Source organism: Ceratotherium simum, chromosome 24 (genome assembly GCF_057802395.1).
Source record: "Ceratotherium simum simum isolate JZ-2026a chromosome 24, ASM5780239v1, whole genome shotgun sequence".
Classification (NCBI taxonomy): Eukaryota; Metazoa; Chordata; class Mammalia; order Perissodactyla; family Rhinocerotidae; genus Ceratotherium; species Ceratotherium simum.
The window spans coordinates 2,132,739-2,150,737 of record NC_141923.1 but is presented as its reverse complement, the minus strand read 5'-3'; the positions used below and the strand labels follow the sequence as shown (position 1 = coordinate 2,150,737).

General features: G+C 54.2%; 1 protein-coding gene across 1 annotated transcript; it reads left to right on the top strand.

Annotated features, from left to right (window-relative positions):
* The first annotated feature begins 7,687 nt into the window (after positions 1-7,687).
* SIVA1 (SIVA1 apoptosis inducing factor) lies at positions 7,688-13,261 on the top strand. Its single transcript, XM_004434312.3, has 4 exons — positions 7,688-7,848; positions 9,983-10,177; positions 11,010-11,166; positions 13,063-13,261. Exons 1-4 carry the CDS (start codon positions 7,731-7,733, stop codon positions 13,118-13,120), a joined length of 528 nt encoding a protein of 175 aa, XP_004434369.1. The 5' UTR covers positions 7,688-7,730; the 3' UTR covers positions 13,121-13,261.
* Positions 13,262-17,999: the final 4,738 nt, after the last annotated feature.

The following is a 17,999-nucleotide window of genomic DNA, read 5'->3' as shown; positions in this document are numbered from 1 at the left end:
CAGGGCATCTGTTTGCTGAGACAACAAAATGGAACCAGCCCATGTAAGAGAGACCATGGGCACTGAATATGTTTTCCAATAACTAAAGGTTCAAATGAATGTCACTCTAGAGCCCTGAGCCCTCTGTGCCCCAGGCTGGTGGAGCCACAACAGCAGCCTCTTTCTGTGTCTGTTGGGTTCACTCTGCCATCATCCCTCTGAATGTCACTGGACTGAATAAGCCACTTGGGAACAGGCCATAGCGGCCACAAGCTTGTGTGGTCTCAGCTGAAAGTGAGTAGCCACCCTCAACAACTCCTCAGAGTTTGGGGCAAATTTAGAAAAACGGCCTTGTCGACATCATTTCGGAGAGGGAAGGAATTAGATGGAGAGACACAGTCCGCCGGGTTAAATCCTGGCTTTTTGGAGCTAAGAATGTCAGCTGGGGTCACTAGAATCGGTCAAGTGCCTGCTCTGCTGGCTTCTCGTGGACCCACCAGTCCAGGAAGGTTCCACAGGCTCCAGTCTGGCTGGCTCACACCGTGGGGATGCTAACTCGTGTGACTAGCATACCGGGGGAGCGGGCCAAACTCGGAAACTCCTGTGACTTCACGCACGCTAGCAAACTCGTCCAAACAGTGCCGAGCGCGGCCTTCAGGGATTTGAAGGAAGTCAAGCAAACACATTACGTGCCAGCTTCCTTGGGCCTTCCCGCCTTCCCGTCACTCAGCAGCATGGCTACTGGTGGGCACAGGTCAGAAGCACAAGCAGAAACTGTTCTTTGAGTTTTCTGAGAATTATTTCTTTCTATGATGTAGCAAGAGAGACGAAAGGAGAGAGCGTTGAGGCAGGGTAGGTTCTTAGGGAGAGAGGAGCCGCCCTCAGCCACGCTGGACCCCAACACTCCTCACTGCCACCTGGGGGACGGTGCTTCTTACGAGATGACCATGTGGTAGCATCTTGTACAACAGAGAGATGCACACTTTTGACAATCAACCAGAGTAGGCATTTTTTCAAAAGAAAGAGAAATCGTTTCATTCTACATAAAAAGCCACAAGCCTGCAGTTCCAATTAGAGAGCTGCAAAAAAGGTTTTCAAATCTGTATTTTGCAGGGGCTGCTGAATCCTCCACTCGACACAAGTTATTGTTTTTCTTCCATCTCTGGACACAACCTTGAGGAGGCAGCTGCAGGCAATGTCCTCGAGTGTCTGTAGACAGTTTACAGGGTGGAAGACACCAACTTAGAGGGGAAATAATTCTCCCCCGGTGCCCACTTTCTCACTCTCATGTGGCCCAGGCACAGGAGGCTCTGTTCTCGGAGGGATAGGTTCATAGAGGCAGCCCCCCTTTTTTCAGTACCAGATGTTTTGAGGGTCTGAGTAATTACAATAAGGTGCTCTCTCTATGTTGCACCAATAACACAGCCCCAGTGTAGAGGAGCTCATAATGGTCTCAGTTTAATACGTAGGTAAAGACAAATAAGTGATTTGATAATGTTGTTTGATAAAATGTGTGTGTGTCCAAGCACTTTGGAAAGCTGCCAGTGTCCTAAGAAGTTAAACATCATCCACCCTACCACCCAGCCGTTCCACTCCAGGCACGGCCCACAATAAATGAACACCAATGTCCAGAAAAAGCCTTAAACAAGAATGTTCAGAGCAGCTGCCTTCATCACAGCAAGAGCCCAGGTGTCCATCGACAGGTAGACAAGCTGAGGTCTACCACACACTGAATACACTCAGCGACCAAAGGAACGGACCACCGAGGGCTGCAAGAAGACGGACGGTCTCAACGTCGGCGTGCTGAGAGAAGCCAGACACAAAATCGCACAGAAGGGCAGGATGAATCTGCACATGTGAGGTTCTAGGACGGCAACGCTACCCTGTAGGGAGAAATGGTCGCTTCTGCCAGGGGTGGGGAGGGGCGACTGGGTCACCCAGGCGTGTGCATTTGTCCTAACGGATGGAACTGTACACTTACCATCTGGACATTCCACTAGGTGTAAATACATACAATTCACTATAAGGAAATTATACCCCAGCTTAAAAGTTACTAAAGTAATACAACCACATTACACAACTTTGGAACAGCTGAGACCATATTACTCGAAATTTTAGGACCCTGAGGCAACTTCGATTAAGCATTTTAATGACAGTTTCCTGCCAGCCTGATCTTCTATGCATTTGTTGGAAGGGGAAATGTGCTGCACTTCTCATGGGAAGACAGAAAGTGTGTTCCTCCTCAGTCTGAGAAATATTCACTTCCAGAACGTCCCACTTTCTGAGGTCAAATTATGCCATTCAGCAAATGCTTCACATGAGCTCAGTTCCTCACCAGCCCGTTCTCCTGGGGTATCCCCACCAGGGCAGGGCAGGTCTTACTCTGTGCTTCCACAGCCTCTTGGGCTTCCCCTTTTGTGACAGTTGCCCTACCGGAGAGCAGGGACCCAGGCTTTGTCAACTTAAAAAGCAAATTCGCTTGTTATTTTATCTCAAAATGAGTTTACGTGAGAATAGCCAAAAGAATCACAATTCAGGATGTGCCCACTATGGCAAACCATAGGCAAATCCAGCAAACAAGGGAGGGGAGCTGCTTTTATAGAGAAGGGTGAGTAGGGAGGGGACATTCTAAAGGAAAGTCCATTGGGGGAAAGTAGCAGTTCAGGGTGGCAACGGCTCCTCATTGGCTGAGCTGTGGCGTTTCTCATTGACTGAGCTGCAGCATTTCTCATTGGCTGAGCTGCATTTCTCATTGGCTGAGCTATGGTGTTTCTCATTGGCTGAGCTGCAGCATTTCTCATTGGCTGAGCTGCGGTGTTTCTCATTGGCTGGGCTGTTGCCAGGTGGGGAGAGAAATCTTCCTTCAGTAGTAGAGTAGTGGTACTTCCAGTGGGAGATGCAAGCCCTCTCTTCCTGTTTGGTGTAATTGAGGACTTGTGATAGGGCATGAGAGCTCCCCCTACAGGCCTTCCCAACTCCAATTTAGTTAAGGTTTCTTTTATTAATTTCCACAGCTGTACTCAACACCACCCCCAAGGGCTTAGCACAGATCCTGGCACTTGTTATAGGCTGAATTGTATCCCCTTAAAATTCATGTGTTGAAGTCCCAACTCCCAGTACCTAAAAATATGACTGTACCCCAGCCCCTGGCAACCACCATTCTACTCTGTTTCTATAAGTTCCATGATTTTAGATTCCACATATAAGTGAGATCATACAGTATTTGTCTTCCTCTGTCTGACTTCTTTCACTTAGCATAGTGTCCTCCAGGTTCATCCATGTTATTGTAAATGGCAGGATGTCCTTCTTTTTTATGGCTGAATAATATTCCAGTGCATATGTATTGTCAACCTTAAAAACAAAACAGCAGGGGCCGGCCCCGTGGCTTAGCGGTTAAGTGCGCACACTCCGATACTGGTGGCCCGGGTTCGGATCCTGGGCGCGCACCAATGCACCGCTTGTCCAGCCATGCTGAGGCGGCATCCCACATACGTCAACTAGAAGGATGTGCAACTATGACATACAACTATCTACTGGGGCTTTAGGGAAAAAAAGGAGGAGGATTGGCAATAGATGTTAGCTCAGAGCCGGTCTTCCTCAGCAAAAAGAGGAGGATTAGCATGGATGTTAGCTCAGGGCTGATCTTCCTTAAAAAAAAAAAAAACAGCCAGTTATTTTACCAGCGAAATGAGTTTATTCAGGAATAGCAAAAGAATTGCAGTTTGGGATATGCATGCTATGGCAGAGCATAGACAAATCCAACAACCAAAGGAGAAGAATGTTATTTTATAGGGAAAAAGGAGGAAATTGGGAGGGGTTGCTTTGAAGGAAAGTCCATCTGAGAAAAGCAAGAGTTCAGGGTGGTAATGGTTGCTCATTGGCTGAGCTGCTGGGGTCATCGATTTCTATTTGGGATGCAATATACATTTCTTCCTATAATTGATGATTCTTTTGTATTGAGGACTTGTGTTAGGGTCTGTAATGACTATTCTCCTTTCCTGTAATTGACCAAGAGTGGTACTGCATGGGAGATCCCCCTTCTGGCCTCCTGACTCCGTTTTATTTATTTATTTATTTTTAGCATTTCTTTTCTTTTCTTTTTTTGGTGAGGAAGATTCCCTGAGCTAACATCTGTGCCAATCTTCCTCTATTTTGTATGTGGGTCACTGCCACAGCATGGCTAAGTAGTGGTGTAGGTCCATGCCTGGGATCCAAACCTGTGAACCTGGGCCACCAAAGCGGAGCACACCTAACTTACCCACTACACCATGGGGCTGTCCCCTGACTCCATTTTAAATGAGGTTTACCTTTATTAATTTTCACAGTATATATATCATACCAAACTCTTAATCTCAGGTCCGTGTGCCTGATGTGCAGTAAGCCAATCACTGAGACACTGGTGCTTGGAGGTAGAGAAAGGTTTATTCAAGTTGGCCAAAACAAGGAAGGAGAATAGGTTCTCTCAGATCCACCTTAACAAAACGAGGAAGCAGGGGGACTTTATAGGGCTAAGGGGCTTGGGAGGTGGAGTTTAAGGAAAACAAAGGGGAAGTCCGTGTTTCTTTCACTTCAGATAAGACCTTGAACAACTAGACTTCTTGGTGCCAGTGGCAGCGGGGTCGGGTCATCTGGTGGTCATAACTTCCTTAAAGGCGTTCTTTTTCTTCTACAAAACAAGCTCATAATCCTTGTGACCACTAAGTCACCCCTCTGGTTAAACAAGAAAACAGCAAATTGACAAGCTATAATGACGTGTGAGCTGTGAAGCAAGCATTTGCTCAACAAATACGTATAATGGGGATTGAGGTTCTTTATCTAGGTTTTTCGTGGGTACTAACTTCTTTTCGTCTGTGGCTGTGTTGGGAATAAGGGTAAAGGGTAACCATGTTCTTACGGAGTATTTACAGTAGCCCTCAGGTACCCTTCACATACACCACATTTTCTTTACCCATTCGTCTGTTGGCAGACACTTAGGTTGTTCCCTGTTGTCTTGACATGAATACAGCCATGTTTGGCCGCTCCATTGACCTATAGCCACCAGCACACAAAGAAATACAAAGCTGCTTTCTGTGTGGTGGGAACTGGCCTTTTCCCGGAAACTGGCCTTTCTCCCACGGAGAGAGTTGCAAGTTGTAACATTTCAAGGCTCTTGGAGCGTCGTAGCTCGGAATGGACTGGCCATCTGTGCTGGGCTAAGACGATAACCAAAGAGAACAATGCACGTACACAACTACTGGGCTGGGACGTTAGCCAGGGGTCTCAGTGCACGTATGCCACTGATAACTATTTTGTGCATGGAAGCACTAAATGCTTGCTCTGCAAACTCTGTAATTGCTTACTCTGAAAATTACTGATGGTATAAAAACTGCTGGAAACTGAGACCTAGTGAGAGTTCCACCTGTGGAAGGGACACCTTGCCCAGGACGTGTGATCCTTGCCCAGCCACGTCGATTGACAGGGCTCTCCCGGCAGTGGGGCGTGGATGTTGTGAGTAACTGATTTGATGTGAAGTAATTGATTTGATATGAAGTAATTGATTTGATGTGTTCTCTTTTCGGTCAACCTGGTGTTTCTCTTTCCAGTTGATTTGTGTCATTTCTCTTCAGCCGATGTGGGTGTTTTCCCTTTCCAGTCGGGCTGATGTTTTTTCCCTCTTAATATTTGACCTATTTGGATCTGTTTGCAGACTGTCGCCTTTACTATCCTCTATATAATAAAATATACCTTCGGTCCATTTGTTTGGAGTGGAAAGTGTCTTTTACATCTCCGATCAAATCCCCGAACCTTTCGTAACACCTGTCTTGGCTATTGTGAATAGTGCCACACTGAAGGTGGGGTGCAGATGTCGCTTGGAGATCCTGTCTATTGCCTTCATATACCCAGAGGTGGGATTGCTGGATCACATGGTAGTTCTATTTTCAATTTTTTGAGGAACTGGGAAGTAATTAAGTTTTAAAGAGCTCATACAGGTGGGCTCTAATCCAATAGTACTGGTGTCCCTATAAGAAGAGATCAGGACACAGCCACGCACAGAGGGACGACCGCGTGAGGACACAGGGAAAAGACGGTGTCTGCACGCCCAGGAGAGAGGCCTTGGGAGGAACCAGCCCTGAGACACCCTGACCTCAGATCTCCAGCCTCCAGGATGGGGAGAGAGTAAGCGTTTAAGCTGCCCCATCTGGGCACTTGGTTACGGCTGCCCTAGCAAACTAATACAGCACTGAGTGGGCCCCCGACACATACTTCTTACACTGAAATTAGATTGGGATGTAAAAGATGACAAGATTCTCTTTTAATCACCACGTTTTGCATCTATTTGCTGTGTCTTAAAAGATCCTAAGGCAGTTTCAAATCCCAACACAAATCTTAAAAAATCCCCTAAAACTAAAAGCAAGACTCCCGGGCATTCATCGATTTCTGGGCTAGGACAAACCAAGTGTGCGTCTCCGCACACGGGGCTCTAGAACCGCGCACCCTCAAGTCGTCTCCCTGAAACAGGGCAAGCACGATGATGCCGGCGACGCGGCGAGGAGCCCCCGAGGAGCCGCCAGCGGCCTGGCCCCCCCAGGAGGAGGGGCGCCCCCCGGGAGGGAGGCGGCGGGGCGCGGAGCACAGGCCGGCCCTGCCCGCGCCTGTCGCCGCCGAGCACCTTGCCGGTGGGACGCGGCATCGTGAGTGACGCCGCGTCGTGCGTGACACGGGTGGCGCGGCGTCGCGTGCGGCGTGGACGTCGCGTGTGAGGCGGCATCGCGTGTGACGTGGACGTCGTGTGACGCGATATCTTGTAAGACGCGGACGTCGCATGTGACGCGGTGTCGCGTGTGACGTAGTGTGCAAGAGCAAGGCATCCGGCCTTCGTCTCGAGAAGTGCAGGGCACAGAGGGGCAGGCTGAACGACAAGGCAGCGTCCGCCTGGCAGGCGGGAGCCCGGGGTGGGACGCGACGGCACGAACCCGCTGGAAAGCGCACCGCCGGGCCACAGAGGCAAGTCGCGCAGAGAGCGCCTGCGCAGGGCCGACGCGTGGCTCCGTCAGAACACGCCCGGCGCCCGCGTCGCGGGGTCCGGACGTGACGTCAGGCGTGCTCCGCATGACGCGGCGGGGTCAGGAGCGCGGCCGATGACGTGACCCGGGGGCGTTCATACGTCACCCTCCACTTCCGGGAGGGCTGGGAATTCCTCCAAATTAAAAATTAGGAAAAAGTGAATCATCCTAGAATTTTGGTGATTTAAACGACGAAATATAACCAGTTTCGACAGTTGTTTATGGACTAAAAAAGAAAGGTGGGACACCCCTCCCCCTCCTGCGCCATCACGCCGACTCTCTACTCGATGTCGCCCTCAGCCTTTCCCACCCTGCCGAGCCCCGCCCTCCGGCGCATGAGCCCCGCCCCCGCCCATGGCCTATCCTGCACCGCGCCGCGCGCGAGTCCCGCCCCCGTCCTCGGCCTCTCCCGCGCCGCCAACTCGCCCCGCCCCCGACGTGCCCACTCCGACACTCGACCTAGCCCGTGGCTGTTCCCGCGCCGCCGAGTCCCGCCCCCGGCACACGAGCCCCGCCCCCGCCCTCGCCCCCGGCCTATCCTGCGTGGCGCCTCGCACAAGCCCCGCCCACGCCCTCGCTCCCGGCCTATCCCGCACGGCGCCGCGCGCGAGCCCCGCCCCCGTCCCGCGCGGGACTTGGCGCGAGGCTGTGACGTCACGGGTCGCGGCGAGGTGCGGCTGGCGAGCTGCGCCGCTCCCGGCCGCGGCCATGCCCAAGCGGGGCTGCCCCTTCGCGGACGCGGCCCCGCTGCAGCTCAAGGTCCGCGTGGGCCAGAGGGAGCTGAGCCGCGGCGTGTGCGCCGAGCGGTACTCACGAGAGATCTTCGGTGAGTGCGGGGTTGGGCGTCCTCGGGCGAAGCGGGCCCTGGGCGGGCGGTCTCCGCAGGCCGCGCCCCCGGGAGCCTGGAGGCTGCGGGACCAGCCGTCCGGCCGGGGCTTGGGAGCAGTGAGTGGGGCCTGAATGCGTCCACGTCCACCCGCGCTGGCCACAGGAAGTGTCCCTGCTCCTGGCGCCCACTGGCCCCCTAAACGTACTGCCTGGGGGCTCTGTCCTGCGGGAGGTGCTCGACCAGTGACCAGCCCTGGTCTCGTTAGCACTAGGATCCCTCAAGCCCAGAGAGAGGTCGGGGAGCGGGACGTCCTGGGTGGAGTAAGCCGGCAGAAGTACCCATTCCAACCTCAGAGGTGTTTGTGGAGCGCGCCCTCCCTGCCAGGTACTGCAGCGCGCAGAGACCTTGCCTGGCGGGAGCTCCCCGGTCCAGTGGGGGACCAGCAGGAGAAGGAATCTCCAGAGGTCATCAGGGCAGAACCCCCTGCAGGGGTGTCAGAGGTCTCCTGGAGGAACAGAGACTAAGCAGAACCCTGCAGAGTGAGTAGGAGTTAAGGCAGGCAGGAGGGAGAGAAGGGGAACTCCAGGGAGAGGGAACAGAGTATGCAAAGGCAAGGAAGCAGGAGAGCGCAGTAGGACTCGGTGTGGCTGGAATGTCCCATTCAAAGTGATGTGTGAGTGTAGTGAGCTATCGGAGGGCTTCTCATCTGGCTTTCTGACGCAGATTTTTAGGTGCATCGATATTATTGATTATCAGTTTGGGGTGACTAATACCCTGAGGCAGCTACAAAGTGGAGTTTACTTATCTAGTGGTTGGGGGCACAAGGTTCATCCCCATGGCCGAGTTAGGAAATGACCTGGCTGTTTGTAATGGAGTGGTGCTGCTGTGCTTTGGGCATGTGGGGAAGAGCCCAGCCTCAGGAGGCCCCGGTTCTCTTTCTCCTGCTGCTCCCCTCATCAGATAAAGAAGAGTGAAGCTGTGGGGACTGTGTGCGCCCCCGTCAGCACGTTCAAAATGTGTAAACACTGAGCAGGCAGAAAGAAGAGTTAAAAACAAACGGGACTCAGTCTAGCTCTTCACCCTCTCTCTTGACCACATCATCCTGGGGCGTTTACAGGGGCTTGTCACTCACAGGGCCCTGTCAGGGAGAGTGCTGGGCCCCCTGGTCGTTCAGTAATCAGAGCAGGACACCCAGTTTGAACTCATGTGTAACGAATTCCAAGCCCAAACCCTGGCCTCCTTACCTTGAATGGACTAGAAGCCCTTGAAGACAAGCATTAGCGTCACCACGTGACCGCCCCCATTCCCATCCCATTATAATTCCTTCCTGTGCGAGGAGCTGGGTGTGGCAGGGCCATCATCAGCCACTCTATTTGAGTTACCTGATAACTGTTTTCCTGTCGATTTCACATAGAGCCAGCAGCTTCTGGGATCTGCACTCGGGCTCTGTTGGGACAAGGCAGAAGAACACAAACAAAGCATTTCTGGGGCTGGCACCAGGCATTTGGTCCTGTGAAAGCCCCTGGGTGACTGACATGTAGTCCAATGAAAAACCACTGCTCTGGGTGCTGAGCAGCCACTTCACCTCCAGGGGTGGGAGAGTGTCCACGGCCCAGAGAGGTCTGGAAATTTTGGGGATACCTTTGTCAGGAGCTGGGTGCTGCCTCATCTTTTGCCAGCAGCTCTGCGGGAGGGGAAGAGGGTGCACACTGGCCGGGGGTCGCAGGCACAGCTCTGAGCCTCCAGCTGTGAATTAGTGCCTCACAGCGCAGAGCTCCCTCTGTGCCATACATAGCTGGCTTGCAGGGTGCTGGGGAGGAGAGGAACAGCAGTGAGGTGAGGCCGCTCATCCAGAGAGCTTTGTGGATAATGAGCAGAGTGACAGAAGAGGGAGCCCGGCTGCAGCTGCAGGGTCCAGAACTTTCCTGCAGGAGGTGGCAGCTGAGCCTAGGAAAGGAGAGGTGGGAGGGCAGAGTGGGGCTCAGCTCACCACGGAGCAGCAGAGGCCAGGGTGACGTGATGACAGAGCACGAAGGAGGCCTCACCATGCCCAGCTTGCAGGACAGACTGGCTATGCGAGGGCTTCCATGCTGCAAAGGTGTAAATGGAAGGAATGATTTGTCTTCCCCAGAGAAGACCAAGCAACTCCTTTTTCGAGGGGCCCAGGCCTACATGGACCACGTGTGGGAGGAAGGCTGTGCCATTGTTGACCTGCCGGAGTCCCCAAAGCCCAGCCCCACGGAGGCCTCTCGGGCTGCACGTGGGCAGATGCTAATCGGAGCGGACGGCCGACTGACCAGAAGCCGAGCCCAGGCCTCTGAAGCTGGTGAGTGAGGCTGACAGCCGGCACTTCACAGCTATGTGCCCAGGATGGATGTGGCAAGTGCAGTTCTCTGCATTTGTGACACTGTCTGCCCAGGAACTTTACCTTCCCGGGCAGGCAGGAGCTGGGCCCAGAGTCTCAGGAGCTGGGTGAACACCGGAAGGCTCCTGACATCAGGAGCCTCTGCCTCTGCCACCATCCAAATCTGGGCATTGTGAAACAGCTTCTAACTGCGAGATCAGAAAAGGAGCACAAACCCACCTGGGGGTCCCACCTGCTCGCCACCTGCAGCTCCCCCACAGAGTCCCGTCCGGGTGGAACCCTCCCGATTAGGTCCCTGTGCAGTGTTGTGTGTGTCTCAGACTGTCACCCATGCCGCTGGTTAAAAACCACAGTCTCCGGCCCACCCCCGGGTCTGGGTGGGGCCCAGGAACCTCTTTGTTAACTGGTGGCGCAGGAGCCACGGTTTGAGGCACAGACGCTAGACACACAGGGTGGAGGCCCTGAGGGTTCTGGTGCAGGCAGTCGGGGGAGGAGCTGCTCCCTCCAGTCCTGACATCTTGGTAGCGGGAGGTCTGGGTAGCGGTGAGGGAAGGAGCGCTCGCCCAGAATCATGGAAACCACCCCGTCACGTGCTCCCTGGCCCCTGGGATCTCCCCCTAGACACAAGGCTCTGTGCTATACTTGCTTGCTGGTTGTCGTGAGGACCCAGTGGTAGATCAGCTGCGGGAGGTGGGTCAGCTCTCTGTCCTCGGCTGGGGAAGGCGGTGGTCCTGCAGCACCCAGCACCGCGAGTCCCCTCCCAGGGCTGACGGGTGGCGTTTCTTCCTCACAGACGCGTCCGGGACGGCGTCCGGAGCCTGCTCCTCGTGCGTGCGAGCCGTGGATGGGAAGGCAGCGTGTGGCCAGTGTGAGCGTGCCCTGTGCGGGCTGTGCGTGCGCACCTGCTGCGGCTGTGGGGCTGTGGTCTGCGCGCTGTGCGCCCTCGTGGAGTAAGTGCTCGACTGCAGGGTGCCCAAGCAGGCGGCGCCCCAGCCAGGTTGGGGGCTAGGCAGTTGGGAGAACGGGCCCATCTGGCATGGCCTAGTGGGGTGCCGTGACGGCGATAAATGCTTCACCCAACCTGAAGTTTTTCTGAAGTCTTTGCAGTCCTTTCTGAAGGAAATCCAGGTCTCACAGGTAGCTAGCTCTGTCCCAGATTGTCGGTCCTCTATCTTACCGTGCATGTTTTGGTCCTTTAAGCCCTCAAGTTAGGACCGTTTCCTGTGGGTTTTCCTCTATAGGAGGAAACCCCGGCAGGTGGAAGCAGACGCACGTGGCAGTTAGCCCGTCTCTGTGCATCCAGTTGGTACAGGCTGTCTGGAGCAGGAGATGTGGTGTTTGCTCAGCTTGTTCCGTGAGTGTGTGTGTCTGGATCCCGTCCCTGCTCGTGAGGCACCAGGTCCCGGTCCCACCCAGCAGCCACTCTTGGCTGACAGGTGGGGCGAACAGCGCCCTCTAAGAAAGGCGAGTCCCCCCGACAGGCTCGGAGCCGGTTCCGTGGACCTCAGACTGGCTGAGTCCCAGCAGTCTGAAACCACGCTCGGAAAGTTGAGAACACACCTCTTAGGTGGGCCGCGGCCAGAGACCGGGGAGCCAGGCAGGGTGGGCGGCGGCAGGCCTGGGCAGTGGGACACGGGACTGGGGGAGTCTCACACCACCCAGCTTGGGGATTATGTGTCGGCAAATTATGAATGTGGACTTCTCTTTCTTTTGTTTCCACCAACTTCATTCTTCTCTTCCTATTTGTGTGTAAACTGAAGAGGGCAGGGCCTTCCCAGTGCCCAGCGGCCTTCTCGCTTGGGCAGGGTGGAACACAGCAGAGGGCAGGTTGAGGAGAGAGGCAGGCACCCTCCTCCCACCGGCTGCCTGTGCTGGAACTTCCTCCTGCCCCGCATGGGTCCTCACAGGACTTCCCACGCTAGTCTCCTCCTGTCTCTCTTCCTGCTTCTCCTCCTGCTTTCTTCTCCCCAGTTACCCACAGAATTCACGGCGACGTGGCAGTGGGCACACGGCCACACCCAGGGCTGGGGGTCTCTGCCCCGTTTTACAAACAGATGACTTGCTCCAGGCTTAGTGGTCATAGGTGACCTGCCCTCACCTGGTCATCCTTGGGGCTCAGCGCTTAGCTGCAGGTCACAGCTCACCTACAGTCCACGGGCTCCTGGTCCTACAGACCGGGCAGCCACAGCCCTGGCTTCCTTCCCCTCAGACGGAAGGTCCTGCCTTGTGTTTCCTGTAGCACGTTGCCGATTTCCTGTCCTTCAGGATCTCCTGACAATTTGCTGAATTTCCTCATTCTTACCTATTTGACATGCTTCCAACATGAACCATCGTGATCCATAAATCCTACCTGGACACCTGGGAGGGTTCTGGGGGCTTCCATCGGATTTGAAACCTGGGTTGGGCCCCAGACGGGCTGGTCGGCTGTCCCAGTCAGCTCGGGCTGCTCTGACATGCACCACGGGTGGACAGGTGGCTTAGACGACAGACAGTTATCCTCTCATGCTCCGGGATTGGGGTATCGCAGGGCTGGTTCCTTTGGCGGCAGTTAGGGAAGATCTGCAGGCCTTTTCCCCGTGTCCTCCAGTCTCCCTCCCTCTGTGTGTGTGTGGGGGGGGGGGCTCTTCCTCATCGTGTGGTGTTCTTTTCCTAAGGACACCGGTCCTATGGGGTCAGGGCCCACCCACTGCAGTGTGGCCTCATCTGAACTAGTTTGGAGTGCAGCCAGCAGCCCTGTAGCCACATAGGTCCCCACGTGGAGGGTTAGCAGCTCAGCGTAGACATTTGGGGGGACACAACTCGGCCCCTAACACCAGCTCTTCTCTCTCCTCCCTGTGGTGTCGCAGCTGCAGTGACGTCCACGAGAAGGTGCTCTGTGCCAGCTGTGCCATGTTTGAAGCCTGAGGGCCGTGCATGGACAGCAGCCCTGCCTGGACGGCTGCACCGGTGTCAACCTGGAGAAGCGGGGCAGGCGGGCGGGGCGGCCTTGCATTTTATATTTTGTACTCCTGAGGATAGAGATGAATAAACCCCTTTATATTTGGACAGAGGGCTCACTCGGTAATAGTTTGTGAGGGTGTCGCCTCCTGGAGTGCGTGGCGGCCGGGGCTGGAGGGAGCCGCGGAGGTGTGCAGGCCTCCGTGCCTGCTCTCACACGTGCAACTCAGTTAGTGCCCACCAAGCTTGTGTGAGGCGCGTGCCCATCACCCCATCTTACAGGTGGGGAAACAAGTCCAGGTGGGCTGCTCATCATAACCCAGCCAGGACGGTAGGAAGGATTTGAACCCAGGTGCTCTGACCACACAGTGTGTAACCATGGTGCCAGCGTACCTCGGGAAGAGGGCTGATGTCCCTGAAGTGCCACTGTAACATCGCCATCTGGGTGTCCACTTGCTTTTCCAGGTGCCTGCATGGAGGGGCCCCAGGTGACCTGACAGTCCCTGCCCTCCAGGAGTGTTGGCCATGGGGGCAAGGTCCTCACTCTCTTTGGGGTAGTGCCGTTTGTGTGACCTGAAGAGAAAGGAGTCGGGGTGGGAGGTGGTGGGGTGGCCATGAGGACAGAAGAGGAAGCACAGACGGAGTCTCGGATGAGCAGGCTGCGGGTCCTCCTTGGCTGGCGCTTGGGTCCTGCTTCCCACACATTAGGGTCCCCTGCAGGGCCACCTCAGCACTGTGGGCCCCTGGCCCCCCGGGGATGGTCGGAGGGCAGGTACGGATTCTTAGAGGAAGCTGGGTGATGGGTTGGAGCCGGGCCCAGAGTGAGGTTTGCTGCCGCAGGCGGAGCATCAAACCACTGAAACAGGGATGGGGGGCCACACAGGGAGGCTACAGAGAGGGGTGTCGGGCCGGCCAATTGCTGGTGGGGGGTGAGGCTACTTAGAGTGGGATTGCAGATGACTCCCTGGGGGCTTTCTGAATTGGGAACATTCTGAAGCTGTTCCCGCGCAACTGGCCTGAGTGCTATGGCTGACAGGCAGTCTGTGCCAGGAGCACCAGAAACAGTGAGCTATCCATTGGCTGTCCTCGTGGGGCCGCCTCCTCTCACCTGGCTTCCTGTAGAGCCTGGGGCCCCCAGGTGTCCACCTGCAGACCATGACCGCAGTAAGCACATGGAAAGCTGCTCCACGTCACTAATCATTAGGGAGATGCAAGTCAAAACCACGAGAAGATAGCACCTCACACCTATCAGGATGGCCACTGTGAGAAAACAAATGTTCGTGAGGATGAGGAGAAATTGAATCCTGTGCGCTGTTGGTGGGAACGTAAAACGGTGCAGCCACTGTGGAAACAGTATGGTGGCTCCTAAAAAATTAAAAATAGAATTACCATGTGTTCCAGCAATCCAGCTTCTGGGTGTATACACAAAAGAATTGAAAGCACGTTATTTGCACACCCACGTCACAGCAGCATCATTCACAACAGCCGGAAGGTGGAAGCAACCCAAGTGTCCATTGATGTCCATAGACAAACTGTGGTCCATCCATACAATGGAATATTACTCAGCCTTAATTAAAAAAGAAGGAAATCCTGACACATGCTACAACACAGATGAACTTTGAGGACGTTATGTTCACAGTGAAATAAGCCAGTCACAAAAGGACAAATTCTGTGTGATTCCACTCATATGAGGTTCCTAGAGGAGTCAGATTCAGAGACAGAAAGCAGAATGGGGGGTGCCAGGGGCTGGGGGAGGAGGAGGAGTTAGTGTTTTATGGGGACAGAGTTTTCAGTTTGTGAAGATGAAAAGTTCTGGAGATGGGGGCCAGCCCTGTGGCCTAGTGGTTGAGTTCGGCACACTCCGCTTTAGTGGCCCAGGTTCCGTTCCCAGGCACAGACCTACACCACTTGTAGGCAGCCATGCTGTGCTGGCAGCCCACATACAAAATAGAGGAGGATTGGCACAGATGTTAGCTCAGGGCCAATCTTCCTCAGCAAAAAAAAAAAGTTTTGCAGATGGATGGTGGTGATGGCTGCACAACAATGTGAAGTACTTAATGCCACTGAACTGCACGCTTAAAAAATGGTTAAAATGGTAAAACTTACATATATTTTACTGATAAAAAATGTTTAAAATGTTAAAAAGACAATTGACTCTTGAAAGTGAAAATAATAACAGTGTATTTTGGGGGTTTTGACATATGTGGAAACAAAATTTATGAGAACAGCACAAAGCCCAGAAATGGAAGTACACTGTTTTAAGATTCTCGTGTGAAGAGCGGAACCATCACTTGAAGGTAGACTGAGAAATAAAAGGTAAATCCTAAAGCAGCCAGGCTGAGGCTACATTCTTTCATTTATTCTAAATGCAACGTGGCGTCCTGGATCAGATCCTGGAGCAAAAAAGGAACATTAGTGGAAAAAACGGGTGAGATCGAAATAAGCCAGTAAAGGAGATCAAATGGGATGTTTTTAAAGATGCTCATTTAATCCAAAATAAGGCAGAAAGAGGAAAGAAGGGACAAGGAACAAATGGGACACAGCAAGGTGGCGCTGAAGCTCAGCCGTGTCTGTCGTGGTTCAGGGTGTCTGAACACCTCAGGGCAGAGGCTATTCGACTGTCTAAAACAGCAACAGAAAAGCAGGACCCAACTCCATGTTGTTACAGGTGTAAAGACACAAGTTCAAAAGGGCGGAACAAGTATGCGTAGCTCCTTTGAGCAGAAGTTCCCGGGGGGGCGTCCTTGGAGGGCAGGCCCCGCTGTGCTCCCTCGGCAGCAGGACCCCGAGTCCGAGCTGGACACTGGCCTGGCCCTGTCAGCCCCTTGCTGGGAGCTGCTGATCTGGCCCGCAGCCCCGGGTCGGGGCCTCCTTTACTCACACCTGCCGGAATGTGGGCAGACCACGTGCTAACGTCACTTCTGTTTCTGTCTTCTCTCCCCCCACCCCAAGGCTGGCCTTGTGCTGGGAAGAGCAGGTGTGGGTACCGGGACACAGGTGCAGGCCCCGGTTACCGGCCCCCGGCCTGGCTGGCCCTCACCACACCAGTCCACGAGTCACCAGGCCCTGGCCATGGCCATAGGGCCTGCCCCTCCTGGTCTGCTCTGGCCTTGCTGACCGGGACGGGTGGCCCTCCAGTTTTCTCTCCAAGATGCCTGTCTCCCTGCACCCCCATGGCTCTCTCCGCAGAGGCTGCTGCACAAGGTGCCTACAGGGCCCACGCCCTGGCCTCCTGGAACGTCAGGAGTTCTCAGGGGGTCTCAGCCCTTCACTCATTCCCTCCTGGCCCCTCCCACCTGGGATGGGGATGCAAGGTAGGGTCCTGTTTGTGTCCATGCCCATGACCTTGAAGCCTCTCCAGGGCCGTAGGAATGTCCCTAAGGCAGCCCCCCATCACCCAAGGGGGTCCCGTGGGAAGGAGCAGCTTGTGCCCCTCAGCCTGGCCAGCGAGGCACCCCCCTGACATCCCAGCTCCAGCTTCAAAGGCACTTCCCTGTTTTCCACACCACATCTGCCACTTTTTTTGATAGCTGTTTGCTCAAAATTTGAGGAAGGGGATTGCTGTATTTTCTGGTTTCTACAATACACATTTTTTTCCTTTTTTTATTGTGTTAAAGTACACATAACAAAATTTGCCATCTTAACCATTTTTAAATGTACAGTTTAGTGGCATTAAGTACTTTTCACACTGTTGCAGAGCCACCACCACCATCATCCCCAGAACTCTTTTCATCTTGTAAATCTGAAACTCTGTCCCCATGAAACACTAACTCCTCATCCCCTCCCCCAGCCCCTGGCACCCTCCATTCTGCTTTCTGTTCCTATGAATCTGATTCCTCTAGGGACCTCATACAAGTGGAATCACACAGTGTTTGTCCCTCTATGTCTGGCTTATTTCACTCAGCATGATGTCCTCAAGGTTCATCCATGTTGTAGCATGTGACAGGGTTTCCTTCTTTTTTTAAGGCTGAGTAATACTCCATTGTGTGGATTTACCACAGTAGGCTCATCCATTCATTGGTTGATGGCCACTGGGGTTGCTTCCACCTCTTGGCTGTTGTGAATAATGCTGCTTTGAACATGGGTGTAGAAATATTTGACACCCTGCTTACATACCCAGAAGTGGGATAGCTGGATCATATGGTAATTCTGTTTTTCATTTCTTGAGGAACCTCCATACTGTTCTCCATGGTGGCTGTACCATTTTACATTCCCACCAGCAGTACACAAGTGTTCCAATTTGGTGTGCATTTTCATGTATCTGAAATCTGGGTGTCTCTTACCTCCAAAGCATTGTTTCGTCGCTAACGTTCCATGTGTGTTTGTCATTTCCAAAAAAGCTGTGTACTGGTGTGACGTCATTCACAGCCTGTCAAAACAGAGGTGGTAAGGGACTGCCCAGAGGAGAACTGGCTGCCGCTCCGGATGTGCCCCCAGGCCTGGACTGTCCCCCACCCCTGCTGCCCCCTCCAGCTGAAGAGGGCAGCCACCCCACCCCAGGGAATGCCTTGAGAGGAGGCCAACCGCCCAGGAGCCTGGAGAGGCTGCCTCTTCCTCCAGGCCCAGGCCTGATAAATGTCCGGACGTCCGGCCACACCTGCGGGCTGGTCTGCTGGAGAGACGGAACCTGAGGCTCCCAGCCGGCCCCACCCGCTCCCCTCGCAGCCTGGGCCCCTGGCAGTGATCCTGCATGTTACCTGCCGCCTGCCAGGCATCCACCAGGTGGCGCCCACAGCACGTCCTGCTGGGCTGCTGGGCTCAGGGCTGGTCCCTGCATCAGGGGCGCCCTCAGCCCCACCAGCCAGCAGCCCCTCCTCCCTGCCCCAGACTTGCTGTGTGAGCTTCA

Coding starts and splice junctions, on each gene's coding strand:
- SIVA1 (XM_004434312.3), top strand. CDS start 7,731: ATGCCCAAGCGGGGCTGCCCCTTCGCGGACGCGGCCCCGCTGCAGCTC. Junction 10,178..11,009: donor AGCCCAGGCCTCTGAAGCTG/GTGAGTGAGGCT, acceptor TCTTCCTCACAG/ACGCGTCCGGGACGGCGTCC. Junction 11,167..13,062: donor GCGCTGTGCGCCCTCGTGGA/GTAAGTGCTCGA, acceptor GTGGTGTCGCAG/CTGCAGTGACGTCCACGAGA.